The sequence below is a fragment of the Dipteris shenzhenensis genome, chromosome 26, assembly GCF_047967505.1.
Source record: "Dipteris shenzhenensis isolate YYH24624 ecotype China chromosome 26, Dip_SZ_1.0, whole genome shotgun sequence".
Lineage (NCBI taxonomy): Eukaryota > Viridiplantae > Streptophyta > Polypodiopsida > Gleicheniales > Dipteridaceae > Dipteris > Dipteris shenzhenensis.
The window spans coordinates 5,921,705-5,943,805 of record NC_141621.1 but is presented as its reverse complement, the minus strand read 5'-3'; the positions used below and the strand labels follow the sequence as shown (position 1 = coordinate 5,943,805).

At 45.3% G+C, this 22,101-nt stretch overlaps 1 protein-coding gene across 1 annotated transcript in view; it reads right to left on the bottom strand.

Annotated features, from left to right (window-relative positions):
* Positions 1-22,101, bottom strand: part of LOC147884584 (ureide permease 5-like) — a 202,790-nt gene that overhangs the window by 142,415 nt on the left and 38,274 nt on the right. The window contains exon 5 of the mRNA XM_087397155.1: positions 5,234-5,393. Coding sequence (XP_087253281.1) covers positions 5,234-5,393 — 160 coding nt within the window. The remainder of the gene's footprint in view (positions 1-5,233; positions 5,394-22,101) is intronic.

Sequence of the window (22,101 nt, the reverse complement as noted above, 5' to 3'; positions counted from 1 at the left end):
ATATAACCACAACCTCCAGGATCCCAAGGCCAAGAGCAGAGGGTCAGGGTCTAAGTACCACTGCAAGCCCGCTTCATGGTCCACAAAACCAGCAATCCTGACAGGCTGAAAGGCAACCTCAAGAAGAATGCCATCCTTGGATGTAGAAAGTAAACCTCCATCCCCAACATCAGAGACTAGTGTGTCTTCCCCGAGACCTCGGAGAGCGATCACCTGTAAAGGAACTGATGTCCTCGAAAAAGCCCCCATCCAAGTGGTGGAAGTAATAGGCAGCTCAACTATCCATTCCACCGGGATGGCTACATCTATCTGCTGAATCCTGCGTGCTACCCCTCTAAGGTGACTCACGGACTGCAGTCTCTGATCCTCAGGTAGCCTGATAAAAGATTTCCAAGTGCCTACTGTGTAGGCGGGGCCTCTCTCCCATTTAGACCACTGCGTGTAATGGGAAGTGCCCAGTGGTCTAGCATGCTCATCAAGAATACTGTCATTCCAAATGATCGGCTGCCTATCAATCTCTTCGACGGTAGAAGATGGAATCCTTCGAAGAGTGTTCCTGAAGCTCCCCCAAGCTTTCAGGATGGCAGTCATGAGAGGAGAGGCAGGAGATCTGAGAGGGGCTGATGTGAAAATCCAGCGAGGGCTGTCCACCCAATCATCTCCCAAGGTTGGTGTGCAAGCCTGAATGCGTCCAAAAAAGAAATCCTTCCAAGGTTCCTGCCCAGGCATGAGTCCCCTCACCACCACCTTACAAAGCAATGCCCTGCACTGCAAGTCCGGGTCAAAGACATTAAGGCCCCCTTCACATGTAGGGAGAATAACAGTGTCCCAGGCCACCCTTGCTGCAACATCTGCTGTGCCATCAAGTCCACTCCATAAAAAATTCTTGAGTGGTCTGATGAGCTGAGTGATGCAATCCCTAGACCGGCACCATTTGCCCTTATGAAGGGCAGGAAGAGTAGTCCTGAATTCCGTGTTGGTAAAGCGTGCATCAAGTGAGCATAACATCTCTGGGGTGACCAACACAGGTAAACTCTGCCAAACTTCATCTCTAGCCACCTCTCTGGCCTGTGAGTTCAGATCTGCGGAAAGAAGGGAGGTATAAAAAGCTGTCGCTAAATGCATGACGGTTTCCGGATGGGACTGCAGAACGCCGTCAGAGTCACTAAGTTGCCTGACACTCTCTCTACTATGTCTGGGGCCAAGTGTAGAGAAAAAGTGTTTATTGACTCTCCCTCCCATCTGTATCCAAAAGGACTCCCATGCATGGAAGGCATACTCTGCTCTCTGATCAAGCATGGTCTGCAAGTGAGCCCTTGCCGCAGCAAGGAACTCCTGTATCCAAGCATCTGATGGTCGTTTCTGCTCCTCCCTCTGAAGGGCTGCCAACTGCCGGCGGATACCGATCTCTCGCCTGAGTACCTCACCTCGCCGAGCACTAGCAATGGAGTGATAGAAGTCGCTGATACTGGCAAGTGCTGTGGCCACATGTGAAGGACCGGCCACCCCCCCTGCATATGAGAAACCCAGATCTCCAACACTACCTCTGTGAGAGTCTCATCCGTGTATAAGGCGTTTGGGATCTTGATACTGTGAGACCGTCCTCTCAGATGAGGCTCTGAAATGGACAAAATTACCGAAAAATGGTCTGAAATGGAAACACCGGGTACAATGCAAACTGTCCCCCCTCGATCAAGAGCCCAGTCACCCACGTAGAATCTATCAATCCGAGCATGGATAAGCATCTGCACCCTATGGTTCGACCATGAAAACAAAAGTGACTGAGACTGAACAAGAAATGCATCATCTAACCAAACATCTCTGCCACTGAACCTGAACAAGAAGGCATCCAAGGCTGCTCTCTCAAGGGAGTGGATACCACCTTCTCTGCCCCCTTTCTTATCAGATGGTGCTTCAACCATGTTGAAGTCACCTCCAATAATCCACAAATCCGCAATGTTAGCCCACGAGAGCAACTCTTTCCAAAACAAAACACGGTCCCCTCTGTTGTTCGGAGCATAAAGGTTGAGGAAACCAACCTTACGTCCATCAATCAGAAGTAAAACCCACTGGGCCCTGGAGGGGGTTATGGTACCGTGTCCAATGACCAGAGGGAGAATAGAGTATGAAACTTAAATGCATGTTCCTCCTCTGGTTCCCAAGGCAAGAAGCCAAAAAGTCTGGCCTGAGAGCAACTTTCCTGACATGGAGCAATCTCTGATATCCAGTTTGTGTTCCTGAAGAAAAAGAATGTCTGGGCACTCTGGACTTTATGGGCAGACAAGAATTGTAAAGTCTTTGGTGATCCCATATTTTCCTTGTTTGGATTTTTTAAGTGTTCTCTACAGCAATCCTTCTTTGATTGCTTGTAGATGCACTGCATATATCATGATGTATATTTAGCATACACTGAGATTTTCAGTTGATGTACTTTTGGCTGCCTCGTTTTCAGGCTACTACTCTTGTAATATAATCAATCAAAAGTTTTCACACAAAAAAAAAAAGTGTGCTCGTGCCAGGGAATGCCATTCCATAGCTATGGAACGTTGGAACAATGTATTTGCCTATTGTGCAATGTACCAAGTATCATCTCTAGCCTCAACCCCAAGCTGACACCCTATCAAATGAAAAACCAAGAACCATGTCACCAATCAAAAAAGGCACAAATTCTCCGCAACAATATCAGGTAGGGGAGAAGGGAGTTTCTCTGGACCAAGTATAGCTCCACAGTCTGAAAATTCCCTGACTATAAGGTTGGAGCCACACTTTTTACATGATCAAGACATGAAGACTATAGAGCTGATGTGGAAGGCGGATGCTGAGATGGGAGGCCCGGGTCTGGAATAGAAAGTAAAAGGAGCATCATCTCTAGCCTCAACCCCAACTAGTTCAGTAGAACCAAAAGTCTCAAGGTAATGTAAGTCGAAAGCATAACTAGCCCATGACAAAAATAGGAATATCCGCAGTGGAGCTGGGCCATGGGCAAGAGCAAGGGCCTCCTGATAATCTGAAGGTGGAGGAGCACCTCTAATTGGAACCCAACATGTGGTAGAGGGGGGCGACGCACAGTGTGTGCAAGTCGTGTATGTGATGCCGGAGGGGCACTTTGTCCAAGTCAAAGAGGAACTGCACCAAAAGACTTTTTGGCCTCTTCTTCTTCCTTGGGTGATCCCTAATGAAATACCCAAAGGCTCTACAAATCCTACACTTGTGATCTTGACTCTTTGATGAAATATAGAACCATTGGGGCGCTAGAACATGATGTGTCATACAGTATGTTAAGGTCTAAAACAAGGACCCTGACTGTACTTGGATGCTAATCCTCAGACTAGTGGACTTACTCCAACAAGTTTAGGAGGAGAAGTAAGCTAACATGAAACTAGAGGACTTGGACATTATCAAAGGGCCAGCTGGCTATATTTAGCTAGGGGTTCTTATTAAGACACGACGCTCTTTGGTATGAAAGTATTGTAAATGCATTCAACGTACACACACCACTGGATAGTCTGGTCTCCATCGAGAGCTCCTTCCATCGACATGGTGGATCAGAAGATGTCATGCCAAATGCTCCTTGGGGACAGGTTTTGGTGGTATGGGATGCCAGGTTTATAGGCATGGGCTTGTGGGAGTTTGAACTGTAGCCCATGTGCTCGGGGGTGGCTGGGAGGTGAGTCCCCTGCTATTTGTTTGGTTGTATTGATGATTACTATTTGACCTATGTTTAGGGTCAGATCCTGAGGTCGCTCTACAATTGGTATTACAGCAGCCCAAACATGTGGAGAATAGTTGCAAGGATGCAAAACGTGGAGTTCCAGGTATGCATTTCGTGTATTGAAGATGCTCTTGCAAATTTCTTGTGATGTGCTCTGGAAACGTTTCAATTGATGGAGTAGGCTGTACTTCTGGAGTGATTCTGGTTGCAACCTCCAAGGGGGTGACACACCTATAAGGGGTGCACCAAGCTTGATTGAGAATACCTTTAGGGAGAGATTGACACCTTGAAGAGTGATTATATCGTGCTGGGACTGAGCGACGAGAAGGGAACGCCTTTAAAGTGCTATGCGACTGGTTGGAATCAGCTCATACTACCATAGGGGGCGCTTTTCTGTGGGAGAATGCTGTTGCAAATGATTTGCTGAAGCAGAACCCCTGCTCCCGCAAACTGATGTCTCTGCTTACATCTGCACGCCTGTAATCGCAGGTCATGTAGATGGTAAACTAAATGCCTTCATAATAGCCTTGCCACTCTTATAGAAGAGCATTCTGCTTTAATAAGCATCCATTGCTAAATGAAGCGAACTGGCACTTTGCTATTACCCAAGCCTTCTAGTCCCATGCTAGCTTGCTTCTCTTAATCCTAGGGCCATGTAACCCTACTGCATTATGTCTACTAATCGAGCATTAGCATCCATGCACATAACATTCTTCCCCTCTTCAAGCGTTTACTCTTAAAGCAAGTTGGGGAAGTTTTTTGCAAACTATCAATTGAGTCCCAAGGTGTGTCTTCTTCAAACATCTCTTGTTGGAATGTGCACAATCATGAGTGCATCAAGCTGACTGATGTGTGAATACTGTGAGAAAGAGGGGACATGCAGCGACGAAGTTTTGTTATAGGAAGCCTTTTGATGCCCAGCATAACGGACAGAAAGTATGCTTGATTGAAGAAGCTCCACCAACTAAAGACTTTGCACAGTTGGCAATGACTGATGATGGTCCAAGCATAGAGGACAACTGGGCCTTTTGAAACCAGCAGACATTTTTTTTTGTTAGTGTTGCCTTGTGTGGGTGACCAAAATTTTTCTGCTATACCATAACATTCTGCTGTATAGACTGATTACATGCTACTCTATGGAAACTTGAATATGATGGTATGGCAACATTTGAGCTGAACTAAACCTCAATTATAACTAATTGATTCCCATTTGACTCCATACTTTTCCCTTAGAAGTAATTTTCTTCCTCACCCAAACTTGTGGATTCCCTACCTGCCACCATACATGATACCTGCATGCCCTCCACCAACCCACCTCACACTCCCTCCCTCTGCCTTCCCAAAAACCCTGTGTTCAGCTCTGCCTCTTTGGAAGCCAGCATAGTTGAAATAGATTGCCATCCCAATTAGAGTATTATCCTAGTGGGCGTTCAACTCTTGGTGAGTTTGTAGCACTATCACATGTGAATACTCACCACCCAAAAAGTTTTTATCATTCTAGCACAATGTGAACATACTCACGTTTCTCTTGAAGACATTTCGAGCTTGATGCTAATGTCCTTAGCATTGGAAGCATGGCATAGTGATCCCAACACAACTGCAACTAAAAAGCATGCCACACCAGGAAACAACAGACTGGCATGATTCAATTCATTATCCAAGAAATAGTTGACAGTTGTACCTGCATGTATTTTCAAATTTCATAATCAGATAAAGAATAAGTTTCACAATTTCAGTTGTTCTAGAGTATAATCAAACCCTTAACGTGAGGAAATACAAATGTGTATATAGAAAGTAAAATTGACCAAGTCAAACTTGATATTCTGTTAATAATATATCTCAATTTAGACATGTTACATTGTGCACAACAGCACAAACGAGGCTAATTACACATACCAATGGAACATCACATGCATATTTTAATTTCTTATGACATCATTCCATTAACTTTTTTATCTATTTAAACTTCAGCATACAGAAAATTCAAACTCCCTTTACGACCACTCCTATTTGAATGATTTTTGTGGTGCCGATAAATCAGCAACTTTCAGTCATTTGCAATACCACCAACCTTAAATATTCATTCAACCCCATTATACTTAGATACCATGACCATGTGAGATCTTATGATGTATACAATTGTGACCTCCACAAGACACAACCTAGCCAAAATTACTAGCCTATGGGAAGAAATAACATCAAGAAACCTAGGCCATCTCAGCAAAGGTCATCAACCTATAAGGCCACCATACAATTTATACCATCCCCCCCCCCCCCTCAACCCATGCTTGACCCTCCTCCCATAAGCACCTCCCCCAAACAATCCTACAAGTCATTCAAGAGGCGGTGGGCCCTTCTGGGTGAATTTTCCCCCCCTCTCAGCTTGTTACAAGCCTATCCCCTCCTCTTCTTTGGTACAGCTCCATTCTCCCTCCATTTTTCAAATATGGGAGCTCATTTGGCAGCTTCTTTGCCCCCTCGTGCTCTGGTCCACTATCTTTTTCCCTGTTCAGCACCTCCTGTAGCAGCTACTCATTCTCTCTCCATTCCTAGCTACAGCACCTTCTATAGCAGTAGTTGCTCATCCCCCTCTGCTCTTTCTCCCTCCATTCCTAGCTATAGTACCTCCTGTAGTGGCTGCTCATCCCCCTTTGCTCTTTCTCCCTCCATTCCTAGCTACGACACCTCTTGGAGAAGCTACTCTTTCTCCCTCCATTCCTAGCTACATCACCTCTTGGAGCTTCTCTCAACCTTCAGTTGCACCCTCTATACCTTCTCCCTCTCTCTCCCTCTATTAGAGCTGCTCTCTCCCTCCAAGTTGCACTTTCTAGTCCACTATTGCTGTTGTGACCTTTGTAAAAGCATGGTGAGGAGACCATACATGTACTATGTGTCTCATAGGAGCAAAAATGCACTGGGTGAATGGGTGCCTTTGCACCTACAGCTTGAATGATTACCAAGGGTCCACATAAGCTTCCCAAGAGCAAAAGAGGTAATCTTTTGCATGAATGGAAGGGCCACATCAAGAAGCTCAAGCTTGGGAAGAAAGGATGGCTTGCAAAGGTGCAACACATCTACATGGGGAAGGACATACGCCTTCCTCCATCAAGCAATCAATCAACAATACCATCGCATTATAAGTCTGCATTTTGTGCAATATTTCTAAGCGTAATGAGTCTATTTGAAATTGTATTTTGAAATAGCACTAGTGTAATGAGTCAGTTTGAAATTGTATTTTGAAATAGCACTTGTGCATAGTAGATGTATTTCCTTCAGACTTTGAGGAGTGGGAACCAGTCAAGTGCTTCTTAGGTAAGTTTAATGCCATTCATGAGGATTTAGGAAGGCAAATGCACTAAATAATCATTTCTCTTGTCATGACACTCCCTCCTGCTTGAATGAGCAGAAGTCCTCTTCTGGATTATTGCTTGTCTCTTCCTCTTACGTGCACTTTCTCTTGTTACTTCTGCCATTGCATCGCCTCTTTGTAATCTGAGAGTATCTGTGGAAAATCTGTAAAGAACTCTTCTTCCATCCATTGTGCATCACTAGCTGGCTGGTTTTTAAACTTCAGTAAATACATATATCTCTTCTTTCCACGAGTACTCTTCTCTTTATGGTACACGATCTGTTCCGGAGTAAGAACTTCAGTCCCATCTTCAAGTTCAGGTTCTTCTTGATGCTGAGTATCCAAAAACGCAGAAGTATCGCCATGGTATCTCTTCAAATTGCTCACATGAAAGATGTTCTTCATACGCCAGTGGGCTGGTAACTTCAGCTCATACGCTCTGGATCCTTCTTCTGGATATAAAGCTGCTGAAATCTGAAATGGACCATAAAACTTCAGTGCTAGCTTGACATGTTTGGTACTTCCTCTCACTGACTTGATTCTTCTTTTATCAATCTTCAATAAAACCCAATCATCCTCCTTGTAATAAACTTCTTTTCTTTTTTTATTAGCTGCCTTGGATTGTTGAACCTGGGCCTTCTTAATATGTTCTTTTACATGCTCAATAACCTGTGACATATCCTCAGCAAACTGGTCAGCAGCAAAAATTCGCTCCCCCAAGTGTGTTATTGGAGTGGGTAAACATTGCCCATAGATGATTTCAAATGGGGCTTTCTTGGTGGAAGTATGTACAGTGTTATTATAAGCAAACTCTAACATGGGTAAGAACTCCGGCCACCTTCTAGGTTGGTCATGGACATAAGCTTGAAGTAAAGTAATTATGGTTTGATTGGCATTCTCACTTTGTCCATCTCCTTGAGGATGGAAGGCTGTAGTAAATTTTAGTTTGGTTTCGAGATTCTCTAATAGAGCTGTCCAAAAGTTGCTAATGAAACGGCCATCATTATCGGATACAATGGATTTTGGTAACCCATGTAACCTGAAGATTTCCCTAATGAATAACCTTGCTGTTTCAGGAGCAGACAACTCTTTTTTACAGGGAATAAAATGAGCTTGTTTACTCAGCCTATCTATAACAGTGAAAATCTGCTCAAACTGACCAACCTTGGGGAAACCAGACACAAAATATATTGTAATGTGTTCCCACCTTTCTGAAGGAATAGGCAAAGGCTGCAAAAGACCAGCAGTCTTACTTCTGCCAGATTTAATGCGCTGACATACGTCACATTGTTGAACAAAGGTCAAAACTTCTTTGGGAAGTTTAGGCCAATGGAAGTATCTCTCAATATTGTCAATGGTCCCTCTAATGCCTCTATGTCCAGAATATGGACTCGCATGTAACTCACTCATGACTAGATAACGAAATGTTTTGGGTACACATATGGCACGTCCCAAAAATAAGTATCCATCCACGATGGAGTAAGCCTCTAAATCCCCGAACTCATTACACTGAATCTTCCCATAAATGTCAGCGAAGTCCTCATCTAAAGGATAAGCTTCAACCATTGCTCCTAATGATTTCTCCTTAATCACAGAAACGTGATTAACTTGGGGCCGTCTACTCAAAGCATCAGCTACTAAATTCTCCTTTCCTGGCTGATATTCAATATTTGGTTGCCCAAAGGATTGAATATATTCAGCCCATTTGATTTGCCTTGAAGAGACAATGGGTTGAGAGAACAAGTGCTTGATACTTTGATGGTCAGTCTTAATCTTGAAAGCAGAACCATATAAATAATGCTTCCATAACTTTAGAGCATGAATGACTGCCAATAACTCCTTCTCATACGTGATATATTTCAATTCAGCCCCTTGAAGTTTTCTACTCTCATAAGCAATGGGATGCCCTCCTTGCATCAACATTGCCCCAATCGAGGTACCACTTGCATCCGTACATACAACAAAGAACTCTTTGTCCATGTCCGGAAGTGTTAACACTGGTGCAGTCACCAATGTTCTCTTAAGCTCCTCAAAAGCTACTTGGTGAACCTCTCCCCACTCATACAAGGAATGCTTCTTCAACAAATCTGTTAGTGGGGAAGCAAGACGTGCAAAATTCTTAATGAATCTACGATAATAACTACACATCCCTAGGAAGGATCTCAGCTCATGTATGTTTTTGGGTATTGGCCATTCAATTATGGCCTTTACCTTTTTAGGATCAACCCGAATTCCCTCGGCAGACACAATGTGTCCCAAATACTCTATTTCTGTCTTGAAAAACTCACTCTTCTTGGTATTTAGGAACAATCGATCCTTCCTTAGGAGCTCTATCACCTTAGCAAGGTGATCCTTATGCTCTTCCTCATTCTGGCTAAACACTAAAATGTCATAAAAAAAGACTATGACAAATTTTCCCAAGTAGGGTCGCAAAACCCTTCTCATCAGCCTACTAAAAGTGGCTGGAGCATTAGTTAGGCCAAAAGGCATGACCAAAAACTCATAATGTCCAGTGAGAGTGCGAAAAGCAGTCTTATGTTCATCCCCAGCTTTCATACGAAGTTGATGATAACTAGATTTCAAATCCAATTTGCTAAAAACTTTAGCACCTTTAAGCATATCCAATAAATCATCCACTCTTGGAATCGGATACCGGTTCTTAATCGTAAGTTTATTCAAAGCACGGTAATCTATACACATACGATATGATTCATCGTTCTTCTTAACCAATAATACAAGTGCTCCAAATGGAGAACTGCTTGGTCAAATCAGGCCTTTTTGCAACAGATCTTCAATTTGTTTTTCTACCTCCTCCATTTCTATCCTGTTCATCCTATATGGGGCTCTACATGGAGGAGAAGCTCCTGGCTCTAAGTCTATGGCATGATCATCTTCTCTCTCCATAGGCAATTCGAATGAGTCATCTCTTGAAAATCGATCCTCATAAGCTCTAAGGAACTCATTTCTCTTCCGATCTTCTTTTGAGATATGAAGATCTCGTGAATCCCGTATATACACAAGATTACAATCTACCCCTCTTTTTACCAATCTTTTCGCTTGGGTAGGAGTAATCAATGGAATTGTATACACGTCCCGATCCCCTACGATCCTTATGTTTTCATCCTTATGTACAAAGCAACAATGATGAGTATGAGGATGAATAGCAGGGTTAAAATCATACCGCCATGGTTTACCTAGAATCATGTCAACGTCTTGTAAAGGGGCTACTAGAAAATCCCTTCGATCTCTATATTTTTGTATACGAAAAGGAATATTCCGTACTATGGATGTGTCTTCTTCATTGTGTCCCCTAAAAGCTCCTAAAAGCGACATGTTTTTTATAGGTTCTGGTTTAAGATGGAGTAATTTTGCCAATCTATCACTTACTACGTCATAATTACATCCATCATCTAGGAGAACCACTATTCTCTGTCCATTCACGAATCCATACACCTTAAAAAGATCATGAGGCCCAAAGGTATTGGCTGAATGGACAGCATTCACTATTGGCTCAATAGTCACAGTAGATTTCGAGGGTGACAAGGTAGAAGCCTCACCCTCCTGCTTGGATGCCTTGGCTTTCCCTTTTATTGAATTCGTCTTGGCAATCTTAGCCAAGAGAACGGGACACTTATGCCATACGTGCCCTGGCTTATGTTTCTTACACCCGAAACATTTTCCTTCCTTAATCAACTTCCTCTTATCTTCGTCAGTCATAGAAGGAAATGGCACCCATCCAGGACGTGATTGGCTGTTCACATTCCTTACAAGAGCTTTACCCTTCCCTTTATTATTCTTAAACCGGTTTGGTTTCCTAAAAGTGGGTATATTATTGGTCTTAGATGATGACCCATACTCCTTATTGAAGGGTTTACGAGGATTCAATTTTCTCTCGGCTATTTCAGCCAGCTTAGTGAGGTCCTTAAGCGTGGTCAGGTTAAACATTTCAACCTCGTACCTTACTTTTGGGCTTAAAGCTGCTAAATACTTCTTTCTCCTATCTTCCTCACTCTTTTCGGGTAACTCTAGAGAGAGTTTCCAAAATCTGGCTGTAAAATCTGCATTACTCTCATTATCGAACTGCCTAAACCTCTCCCAACGAAAGGTTAGGTTCTCTTCATGCCTCGGTGGCATGAAAGTGGCTTTCAGTTGCTCCACGAATTTAGCCCATTCATGAATAGGCTCTTTTCCTGTTTGTGACAAGGACCACCACATTAGAGCATCCTTCTACAGATGCAATGTGGCAAGAGCAAGCTTCTCTTGCTCGGTCTCGTCTTGATGGGCAAAGTATAGCTCAAAATGACGAATCCAATTGAGGATTTTGTCAGCCTCCCTTGCTCCATCATATTTGGGGAACTCAATTCTCTCTTGCGCTTGGAATTTGGACCTCTTAGAAGGGTTACTCAACTCTTCATCCTCGAAGTTTAAAGTCCTCTTAGTCCCTAATCTTGTCATAATGGATTGCTCAATCATATTGCTAAGCTGGAAAACCAGCTTATCAACAGGAGTCTCCTCTCTTCCTCTTGCACTTGGATTAGAATCCATGTGTATTGGGTTTTGAGTTGAAGGCATGAACTCATCACCTTGTTCTTGGCTGGTCTCATTTCTTCTTTCATTACGAAAGGAGAACTCCCTATCAAGAGGTCCTTGAAGGAGAGACTACTGTAAATCTATTTGTGGGTTATCATACTCAAGATGTGTATAACTCTCACCTAATCCATCCTCTTCAAGAGGGGGTGAAGTTGTTCTTTCTCTCTCTCCTTGGGGTAATGGAGGAAAAGGAATAAGTTCATTGTTATATGTCCCTTCCCCTTCCATTCTTTCCTTTTAGTAATACAAGAGAGAAAATGTCTTGCTGTAATTTCAAAAAAAAAAAGGTTTATTTTACAGCAAACTTCACGTGTTGTAGAGTTGGTGGTACTTATCCGACTCCCGCTTCGTTTGTGTTGAGAAGACACTTAAAATGACCTCCTTTCCCTTCTCTTTCAAGCTTTTCTTCTTGTATTTCTGCTGTAAACTGGTATGCTCCGTTTGGGCTACCTGTTCACCGTTGAAGGCCAGAATTTTTTCAGAAAAATCCCTTGTCTCACAACCTCGAGATCGGTCAGTCGTGATCCTTTTCCGCCAACCTCTCTTGCGACTTCCGTCGTTCGCAACTGTCGCCCTCTTCTCGTTCCGCTCGTGGATCGTCGCCGCTCTGATACCAAATGTGAAGATCCACACTTTTCGAAAATGCAAATGTGTGCAATGCATGCAGAATTTGAATGCCGATTGGCCCTCCAATGGGGAAGAGTGCCCTCGTGAGAGTACTTGTTTCTTTTTCGACCTACATGCAAGGTGGGAGAGAGATGACGGATGAATGCAGTGTGGTAGAAAGAATGCAACATGAGATTCACAATGAAGGGTGATACCCTTTCATTAATGTCCCTTGAGATCACTCAAGTTCCATCTTCCCATTTACACCTACCCTTAGCCTATGACCCATGCACCTACCATTCAATGCACTCTAATGCACCCTTTCCCTTTCCTATTGCCCCTAGGACCTAGACACGTGTGTGCACATCTTTATTACTAATCATTGGCCAATGTTACATAGTTTTGGCGGTACTATTTACACCGCTTGATCGATCATAAATACTAACAAATAACCGCACCATCAAATTGGCGCCTAACAATAATAAAGTTCTAATGACTATTAATTAACTAAATAATCATTTCTCTTGTCATGACAAGACATTCCACGAGTCGTATTGGGAGATATCCCATAGACAGTGTGACTTTCTAGATTCTAGTGTCACACTATATAGTGTTGTACTAGTCTATTGTCTATTACAACAGTCAACATCAAGCTATCAATACATTGTGAGTATTTTGGTTATTGCCTTGCACTTGTACTTTCTTTCCTTTCCATTCTGCCTTTCATTATGCTTTCCATATTTCCATTCCATTCCTAGCTAGCTTCCACGTCTCTTCATATGGTATCAGAGCTAGCTTTCCTCAAGGAATGAGGAGGCCTTGAAGCCCATCTCAAACCTATGGAGAGGCTAGCTCCTTCCACTCTAGTTCCACTCTCTTCTCCTCTCCTTCCTTGAAGCACTCCCTCTTCTTCATTTGCCTCTCCACCACCATGAGCTCCTCTTCTCCTACCCAAGCCTCATCATCGACTGCTCTTTAGCCTCAGCATCAGCGTACAACAGCCCGTATCAGCCCGGACCTATGCCTCTCCATTGACCAGCAAACAAGCCATACAATCAGCCGTACAGCCATACGGACTGTTGCACCGTACAAACAGGCCTGCTGTCCGTACGCTTTTGTAGTACTGCCCATACAGCCAGCTTCGAAATGTGTGCCGTCTGCTGCAAACAGTCCATCTGAGATATTCTGCCCGCTCTCCTGCTCACGCACCTCTTGCTCACTCTGCCCACGCTGATGCTCACGCACCTCCTGCTGCCCACGCAGCTTTAGCTGCTGCTGCTGCCCACGCACTTCACTTACTGCCCACGCAGCTGCTCCTGCTGCTCACACTTTTCCTGCTGCATATCTGCCCCAAAAGCGCGCCACTTTCCTTCACTCCTCTTCAGCAACCTGGTCACAATTGAGCAGCTCCTGTCTAGTATTCATGTGAAGCTGCCCTTACCCTTGGTCACTCTCTTCTACTTCGACACTGGTGCATTACCTCAAGCTGGATGTAGACCACTCTCCATCAAAAAGTGATTTCTCTGACCTTGCTTCTCCGATTGGCGCCTGAGGTACTACACATTGATTCACTCCCAATAGCTCGTGGTACTTGAGGCCTCTACATCAATTTTTTTGGTAACTCTCCATCTTCTATTTTGAGAGTCATGCCATGACCGCTCCATGTAGCTACCCCATGGACTTCACCGACACATATTTTGGGGCATCCATGCCTAGTGCTTCATCCACTCACAATGACGTGCACACATGTGCAGTGGCTACTTGGAGGACATCTCTTACTCCTAATAGATCTATTTTTTATTATTCCTACAGCTTGATGTATTTTGGGGTCCTCTGCCTTGGGTAGTCCCCCTAAAATGATATGTAACTGAGTGTTTGGTTGTCATTGAGTCTAAAGGTCCTCTGCCTTGGATACTCCTCCTAAAAAGATGTATTGGTTTTCCTATTTTGGTGTGTGGCTTCCTAACATGTCCTATCATGAAGCCAAGGGAGGATGTACTGTGGGAGCCATGTATTGGCATTGATAGGTCTATTTGTTTATCAGTCCTAGCTTGAGAGTTCCAGGATGTTGGTGCATTGCTCTCCTAGAGCTCTGAGTTGATCATGCATCCATGCATGATGAGCCTTTGAGCCATGCTAGATGAGCTTTCTATGTTATGCTCACAAGCCTCTGAGCCATGCTCACTTGCCTTTGAGATTGTGTGGGAGCCATGTCTAGTTCTAGATCAGCATGCACACATTTGATGACCGTCATTGTCATGTGCTGTTATTGGTTCCATTCCAGTAGTCTCTCACCTTGCCTTTGTCTCTCCTCTCCCCCGCTCCCTACCCCCCTACCTCCGACCTCTCCTCTACCCCCCTCCTCTACCCCTTCTTCCCACTCCCTGCCCCTCCTTGCTCCCCCTCTTCTCCTTCTCCTTCTCCTCATCCTCCCTTCTCATCCTCCCCTTCATTCATTTCCTCCTCAGCCCCTCCTCCTCCTCCTCCTCAGCTCACCTTCCTCCTCCTCTCCTGAGCAGCTTAGTGCGGAAGGAACCTTGTTCGTATTCGAGTCGGCCTCACCCACCTCGATTGTCGATGGCTCTACCTCCAGCCAATCTCCGTTCACTCCCACCAGCCATGAAAACAGTTGTTTTTTCAAAAGACGAGTTGCAACAGCTCAAAAAAGATACTAAGCAGGAGAGCTCGACATCGCTCTTTGCTCGCATCCATGGGTCCCACCTTCCAGGTTACAAACCAAGGACTGGATGCTCGCCACTCTACCTAGAGACCTCGCAGGCCACCTTACAGATGTTCGTCTGCTTGGGCGAGGTTTCTTCCAAATTGTTTTTGACTCCTTGGAGGTAGCTCATACAGTACTGCAGGCTAGCCCGTTAGCACTGAGCTCCAGGAGGATACTTTTGACCCCTTTTTCTTTGGGGTTTGATCCTATCGAGAAAGACAACCGGACGATGTCACTTTTCATCAGATTTCCAGGCCTTCCTCAGGTGTACCATCGACTGCTACATTCCATTGGAGCCACCTTTGGAGTGGTTACTGAGATCCCCCCTCTCCCTGAGATGCCTACTCCAGCAGCAGAGGTAGTCAGGGCCGATGGGGTACCATGTGTTAGGGTCATTGTCTCTAACCCTAACATCTTGGATGACCACATTATGCTTCAGCATCCAGATGGCTCCTTCAGACAGAGAGTCGAGATTGCAGGGAGACAGGATCAGTGTAGGATTTGTAGGACCCTTGGGCACTTTGCCAGAGATTGCCAAAGGAAAAAGAAAAGACCAAAAAGATCCATGGGTGCACCTCATAGCTTCACCCGACCTAGACCTTCTTCACGACCAGTTCCTACCGCCTCGCGCTGCTAGACCTTTAACTTCATAGCCAAGACCTTCAGCCTCTCATCTTGGTCCTTCTACACTGTGTATAGGACAGTCAGCATGTCCTGCTCCGGTCGTCGCCTGTTGGGTGCTTGTCACAGTTGGTGAGCCAGTACCTCAGGCTACCTGTGACATGACCACGAACACGTCTCTTCAGGCAGGAGACATCCCTATCCTGGTTCCATGTGTAGATGAGGCTGCTTCTGACCCTGTTCAGATGCAGGAGCATTCATCTAGGGAGAACCTTCCTCTAGAAGCCCGTGCTTTACTTAGGGGAGTGACAGAGTTATGGCTGAGATCAGGCAGATGTGTCTGCCTATACCTGACAGAGGTAAGAAGATAATTGGTTCCACTCCTTTCGCAAGGCTCCTTCGCACTCCAGCGCCAGAGGTACTTCGCAGGAATTCATGTTCAGCTCTGGCAGACTTGGCTGAGTTTGAGGCAAAGGAGGATTTTGTACCCTCCACGCTTGGGGAGCATATCTTCCAGGACAGAGTTTCTCCAGTAGGGGAGGATGTGCTTTCCCCAGTTGACCTCCCTCCTTTTGATAGGAGGAATTTTTCGCACGAGAGGGCTTTCTCTACTACCAGATCAGGTAGGATCTTCCATCCGGCCTCCTCCTCTCATAGATGAGGATTGACAGTCGGAACGTCCAGGGCTTCGAGGGTGTACCTCACCGCCACCACCGCAGGCAATTGATTCGTAACCAACTTCATCTAGGTGTTACTGGGGGTCCCATGGACATTCGGATGATTCAGGAACACAAATTGGACGCCAGGGATTGTCGGGTAAGCTTCTTTCATACCACACTTTTTTGTCACCCACCTTAGCACCAGGGGAGGTACTTGCATTTTTGTTTCTTCTTCTATACTCCCCTTGGTGATTGGACACGGGATCATAGTCGCTTCCAGAGCTCAGTGGATTATACTTTTGATTGATGGGAAAAAGGTTGGTCTCTTAAACATTTATGCACCCAATTCTAGAGGGGATCGTGTACTACTTTCTTGGTCACATATTGCAGATGTTTGGATTATAGGGGGCGATTTCAACATGGTTGAAATGCCCTCTAACAAAAGGGGTGGTAGGGAAGGTGGGCTTCACTCCATAGAGAGAGTAGCGTGGGATGCGTTCCTTTTTCAATACAGCAGCAGGGATGCTTGGCATGATGATGCTTTTCACACTCAGCCACATTCTCTCCTGTTTTCTTGGTCGAACAGGAGACTGCAGATGCCCATACATGCATGGATTGACAGATTTTATAAGGGTGATTGGTCTCTTGACAGAGGTGGTACTGTTTACATTGCACCTCTGCAGTGTCCACTTCGGATCATTTTCCAGCGGTTTTGATGGTCTCAGATCCCCATGTGAGGCGCCGCTCTGCCAGTATCAAGATTCCATATTCTTTCTATGCAGAAGAGGGCCTTATAGAGACAATGTTGAGGACTTGCGTATCTCATTTACAGGATGGACAGCTTTCTCCTTCAGATTTAGCGCAGCCCTCTCTGATATCAGTGACTCTTATCTTTCAATATCTCATATCAGAAGGGGTGAGATCCTCAGGCGTGACATAGGTATCCGCCAACGTTGCCTGCCCTCCAGAGGGAGGGGCAGAAGAGGCCTACAGATTCTTGGATTTAGGAGCGCCTTCCTGTAGTAAGGGCTCAGCAGCAGTCACTCTTAGATCAGAGAGCAGAGTATGCCTTTCATGCCAGAGAGTCATTTTGGACATAGAAGGCAGGTAGGGTCAACAAGTAGTTCTTCTCTACTCCTTGCCCAGACAAAGTAGTTAGAGCGTCTCATAGCTTGTTGACTCAAGCGGAGTTCTTCAGACACACCCAAAGGCCGTCTTGCAGGTCGCCACCGATTTCTATGCCTCCCTTCTTACAGCAGATCCATATACTCAAGCTACAGATGATGCTAGAGTGGTTATTTGGCGACACTTTCTTGGGTTGGTGACAGGGGATATGACTGTTTCACTTGATCCACCCTTCACCAATGTAGAGTTCAGGACTGCTCTCTCTGCCCTTCACAAGGGCAAGTGTCCTGGTTCAGATGGACTTACCCCCTTATTTTTTATTACTTTTTGGGATTAGATTGGGGATCATATTACCTCAACCCTGCAAGGTGTATGAAACTCGGGTGAGATGCCAGACTCACTTACAAAGGGCCTCATTCATTTGATTCGAAAAGGGGCCTGTAGGAATTTAGTGTCTCAGTGGAGACCGATTACCTTGCTGGGTACCTTGTACAAAATCCTAGCTAAAGCTATCAGCCTTCGTCTGCAGCCCTTTCTACCAGATCTTATCCATGATACATGGACGGGTTTTGTGCATGGTAGGAGCATCTTTGAACATCTTTTCATTTTGATAGGCTTCAGAGTGGGCCATGCATAATGGCCACAGGCTGGCCATTCTACTCTTGGATTTTGAGAAAGCTTATGATAGGGTAGACTAGGGCTTTCTGGAGGGCACATTTACTCGCTTTGGCTTCTCAGATGCATGGATCAGTGGGATGTCAGCCCTCTATAGATCAGCCCACAGCCAGGTTCTTATTGGTGGAGTCAGGGGAGACAGGTTTGAGATTACCAGCTCAGTCCGTCCGGGTTGCCCCTTAGCCCCCTTTTTATTCCTCTTTGTGGCTGAGGCTATGAGCTATTGCATTCGAGCTCAAGCTGGAATCATAGGGCTCAGGCTTCCTTTAAGGCAGGAGGATGAGCTCTTAGATAGTGAGTTGGAAGATGAGATGGCTGTTTTTTGCATTCCACTCCACAGACACTGAATTCATTTAGGACAGCATTGGATTTATTTTGCATTGCGGCAGGTGCACACATTAATTGGAACAAATCCAATGGCTTTTGGATCATGGATGAGGACACTCCAATCTAGGGGTTTGACATAGGGTTCACTTGGATTCAAAGGGGAGTCTCCATTAGATATCTGGGATGCTAGGTTGGGTTCAGCGTCTCTCCAGCACAGCAGTTCGCTCCCATGTTGGAGAGTATCGGAGGAAACTCATCTTTTTGAGTTCAGCCAGACTTGACCTTGCATCCAGAGTTGTGGTTGTGAAGTATTGTTGGCCACTGCTTGTTTTGTTTGCTCATGTTGGTGCAGATCTAGAGACTGTATCGCTCAGCTCCTGAGACCTATCAGGAACTTCCTATGGAGCGGTTTAGATGGCACCTCAGATGTTCTATCTAGGGTGGCTTGGGATACCCTCATTCCCCCCATAGGAGAAGGGGGTCTCAATATTATTGACCCAAGCTTGCAGAGTATGGCCTTGGTCTGCAAGTTTGTAGTACGTGGATTGATGCCTGGATAGGAGCCCTGGAAGGATATTTTCTCACGTAGCATTCAGCCTTGCACCCCTTCTCATGGGGGAGATTGGTTGGACAGCAGCAGATGGATCTTTACTTTGGCCCACCTCAAATTCCCACCTTCCCCTCTTATGGCTGCTATTCTAAAAGCTTGGGGCTGCTTCAAAAACACACTTTGCAGAGTTCCACCCACTTCACGTGAAGAGATTCAAAGGCAGCCAGTCATGTGGAATGACTCGATTTTGGATCATCATGGTAGGCTACTAGGAGTGTCACATTATAGGGAGTGGTCTAGATGGAAGAGGGGACCTGCCTCTACTATAGGCGCTTGGCAGGCCTTTATGAGACTTCCGAATGATCAGAGATTTTTAGCAGTTGGCCACCTCAGAGGGAGTGCACTCAGGATACAGCAGATATAGGCAGCCATTCCGCCAAAGCGGATTGACACACATGACATGCCGCTTATAGAGTCCATTTGGTGGGGAGTGTTCTCAGGGACGGGCATTCCGTTACAAGTCATTGGATTGCAGGATGCACATGAGGATACCCTTGTCTTTGATGTTCAGTTGGGAGGCAGACTTATCAGATCTTCTGATGATATGCTTTTCGAGGTTGCATTTCAGCCTATCAGGATTGCAGGATTCATGGAGTGGGGTAGGGATTCACAGTGGTATCTTGACCCGGATCCTATTCTCCTTGGGCTGGGGTCTTGGAGACTCTGGCTGTATGGTTGTTCCCCTATTAGGTTCTTGCAGTGGGACCCAGGGGAGTGGTAATGGATTGATGAGGGGCACCGAGAGAAGAGCTTTCCCTTCTTTTGCTTTACAGTTAGAAATGCGCGGAGATTTCAGCTTAACATTAGAGGTTGGAGGCCCTCCAGAGCACCACACTGGGATAGTTTTCAGATTTCCGTAGCTGTGCGGAAGAACTTTTGGCGTAGGCTCTGGAAATCCCTCAGGAATAGAAAGGTCACTCTTTTCTTTTGGCTTTCTATTCATGGACGGATTGCAGTGAACCTATGGAGATCCAGGTTCAGGGCTGACCCTACGTGTCCTCGCTTTCACATGGCAGTTGAGTCAGTACAACATTGCCTTTGGGAGTGCAGACAGGCGAGGACGATCTGGAAAGGTGTTGCTAGAATTTTCAGGATCTTTCATACACCACCTTTCTATATGACTTGGGGTTCAGTGGCTTGGTTATCTCTTACAGACCCACAAGTGTTCTTCGAGAGACATGATCCAGATCCAACTTTCATTGTACGGCGACATTCAATGGAGTCTTGTTCCCTTCAAGATGTTCCCCACACTCCTTTCAGAGCTGCTCATGCACATCTTGAGAGATTTTGGCATATTTGGAGAGCCAGGTGTACAGAGGCGATGGAGGTCATCTAGGTTCACCCTTCCCAGACTATGTCCAGTATTTGGACTGACACAGTACACACTCTGATTGCCATTTGGGCGAGCATGCAGGGATCCTCCAAAGCAGCCACTGCCAGGAAAGTTACTTTTTTCAGAGTTGGGAGGGGATCTCCTTTCTTCTCTGAGTTGCCTTCAGGGTTGAGATGGCATTTTCAGCCTCTTCCCTGGTTCTTTATTAGCTCACTTTGAGCTGTTTTTTCATGCATTGCATGATGTACTCCCGCTTTTGAGCTTGCTCTTGGGGTTTTCATTCATACTTAATGAAGTAATTTTCTTGAAAAAAAAAAAAATTGTAGTTCTGTCATCCATTTGAACAAACTGCCCAACGATAATGTGCAGCAAGGGAAATGATGCTCCGAATGGTTGTCATTTTGGCTATGGGAGCAAAGGTCTCCTCATAGTCTATCCCCTCCTCTTGAGCGTACCCCTTGGCAACAAAACAAGCTTTGTACTTTTCAATAGTGCCATTTGCATGGTACTTTTTTTTTTTTTTCAAGAAAAGTACTTCATTGAGTATGAAGAAAAACTGTAGAGCATGAGAGAAAAAACCAGCTCAAAATGAGCAAATAAAAATCCCAGGTGGCGGCTGAAAATGCCACCTCATCCCTGAAGGAGAGTCAGAGAAGAAAGGACAATCCTTCTAGACTCTGAGAAAAGCAACCCTCCTAGCAGTAGTGGTCCTGGAGGTTCCTTGTATGTTCGCCCAAATGGCCATCAAAGTGTGTAGAGTATCTGCCCAGATACTGGCCATAGTCTGAGAAGGGTGAACCTGGGAGTCCTCCAAAGCCTTTGTACATCTGGCTCTCCAAATATGCCATGCTGTGATACCAGCCAAAATCTCCCAAGATGTGTCTACAGAATCATGGGGAGCTCTGAATGGAGTAAACGGAACATCCCAGAGGGAGCATGACTCCACAAGGTGTCGTCGAACAAAGAAAGCTATGTCCGTGTCATATGTCCCTTGAAGAAAGCCTGTGGACCAGTGAGTGACAACCAAGCAACTGATCTCCAGGTCATGAAGAAGGGTGCTCTATGAAAAATGCAAAGTATCCTACCAACACCCTTCCAAATCATCCTCGCCTGAGTGCACTCCCAAAGGCAGTGCTGCACTGACTCAACTGCTGAGTGGCATTGAGGACATGTAGGGTCAGCCCTGAACCTAGATCTCCATAGGTTCACTGCAATCCCTCCATAAATAGTAAGCCAGATGAATAACATGATTTTCCTATTCCCGAGGGATTTCCAAAGTCTCCTCCAAAAGTTTTCCTGCATCTCTGCAGAAATCTGAAAAGTATCCCAATGAGGAGCTCTACCTCCAGCCTCTACAACTGAGCTGGAATCTCCTGGCATTTCTTGCCGTGTAACGAAAGAAGGGGATGCTCTTCTCTCGGTGCCTTGCAACTATCCCATGGATCCCACTGCAAGGATCTAATGGGGGAACCTCCATACAACCAAAGCCTCCAAGATCCAATAGCCAGGAGAACGGGGTCTAGATCAAGATACCACTGTGATTCTCTACCCATCTCCATGTATCCTGCAATCCTGACAAGTTGAAAAGGAGCCTCCAAAAGAATGTCCCCTGAAGATCTGTGGAGTCTGCCTCTTGCATGAACCTGAAAGACAAGGGTATCGTCATGTGCATCCCGCAAAGCTATAATTTGCAGAGGGATACCTGTCCTCGAAAAAGCCCCCAACAAAGTGGACTTAGAAATAGGCAAATGGTCTGTATCCATCCACTCCAT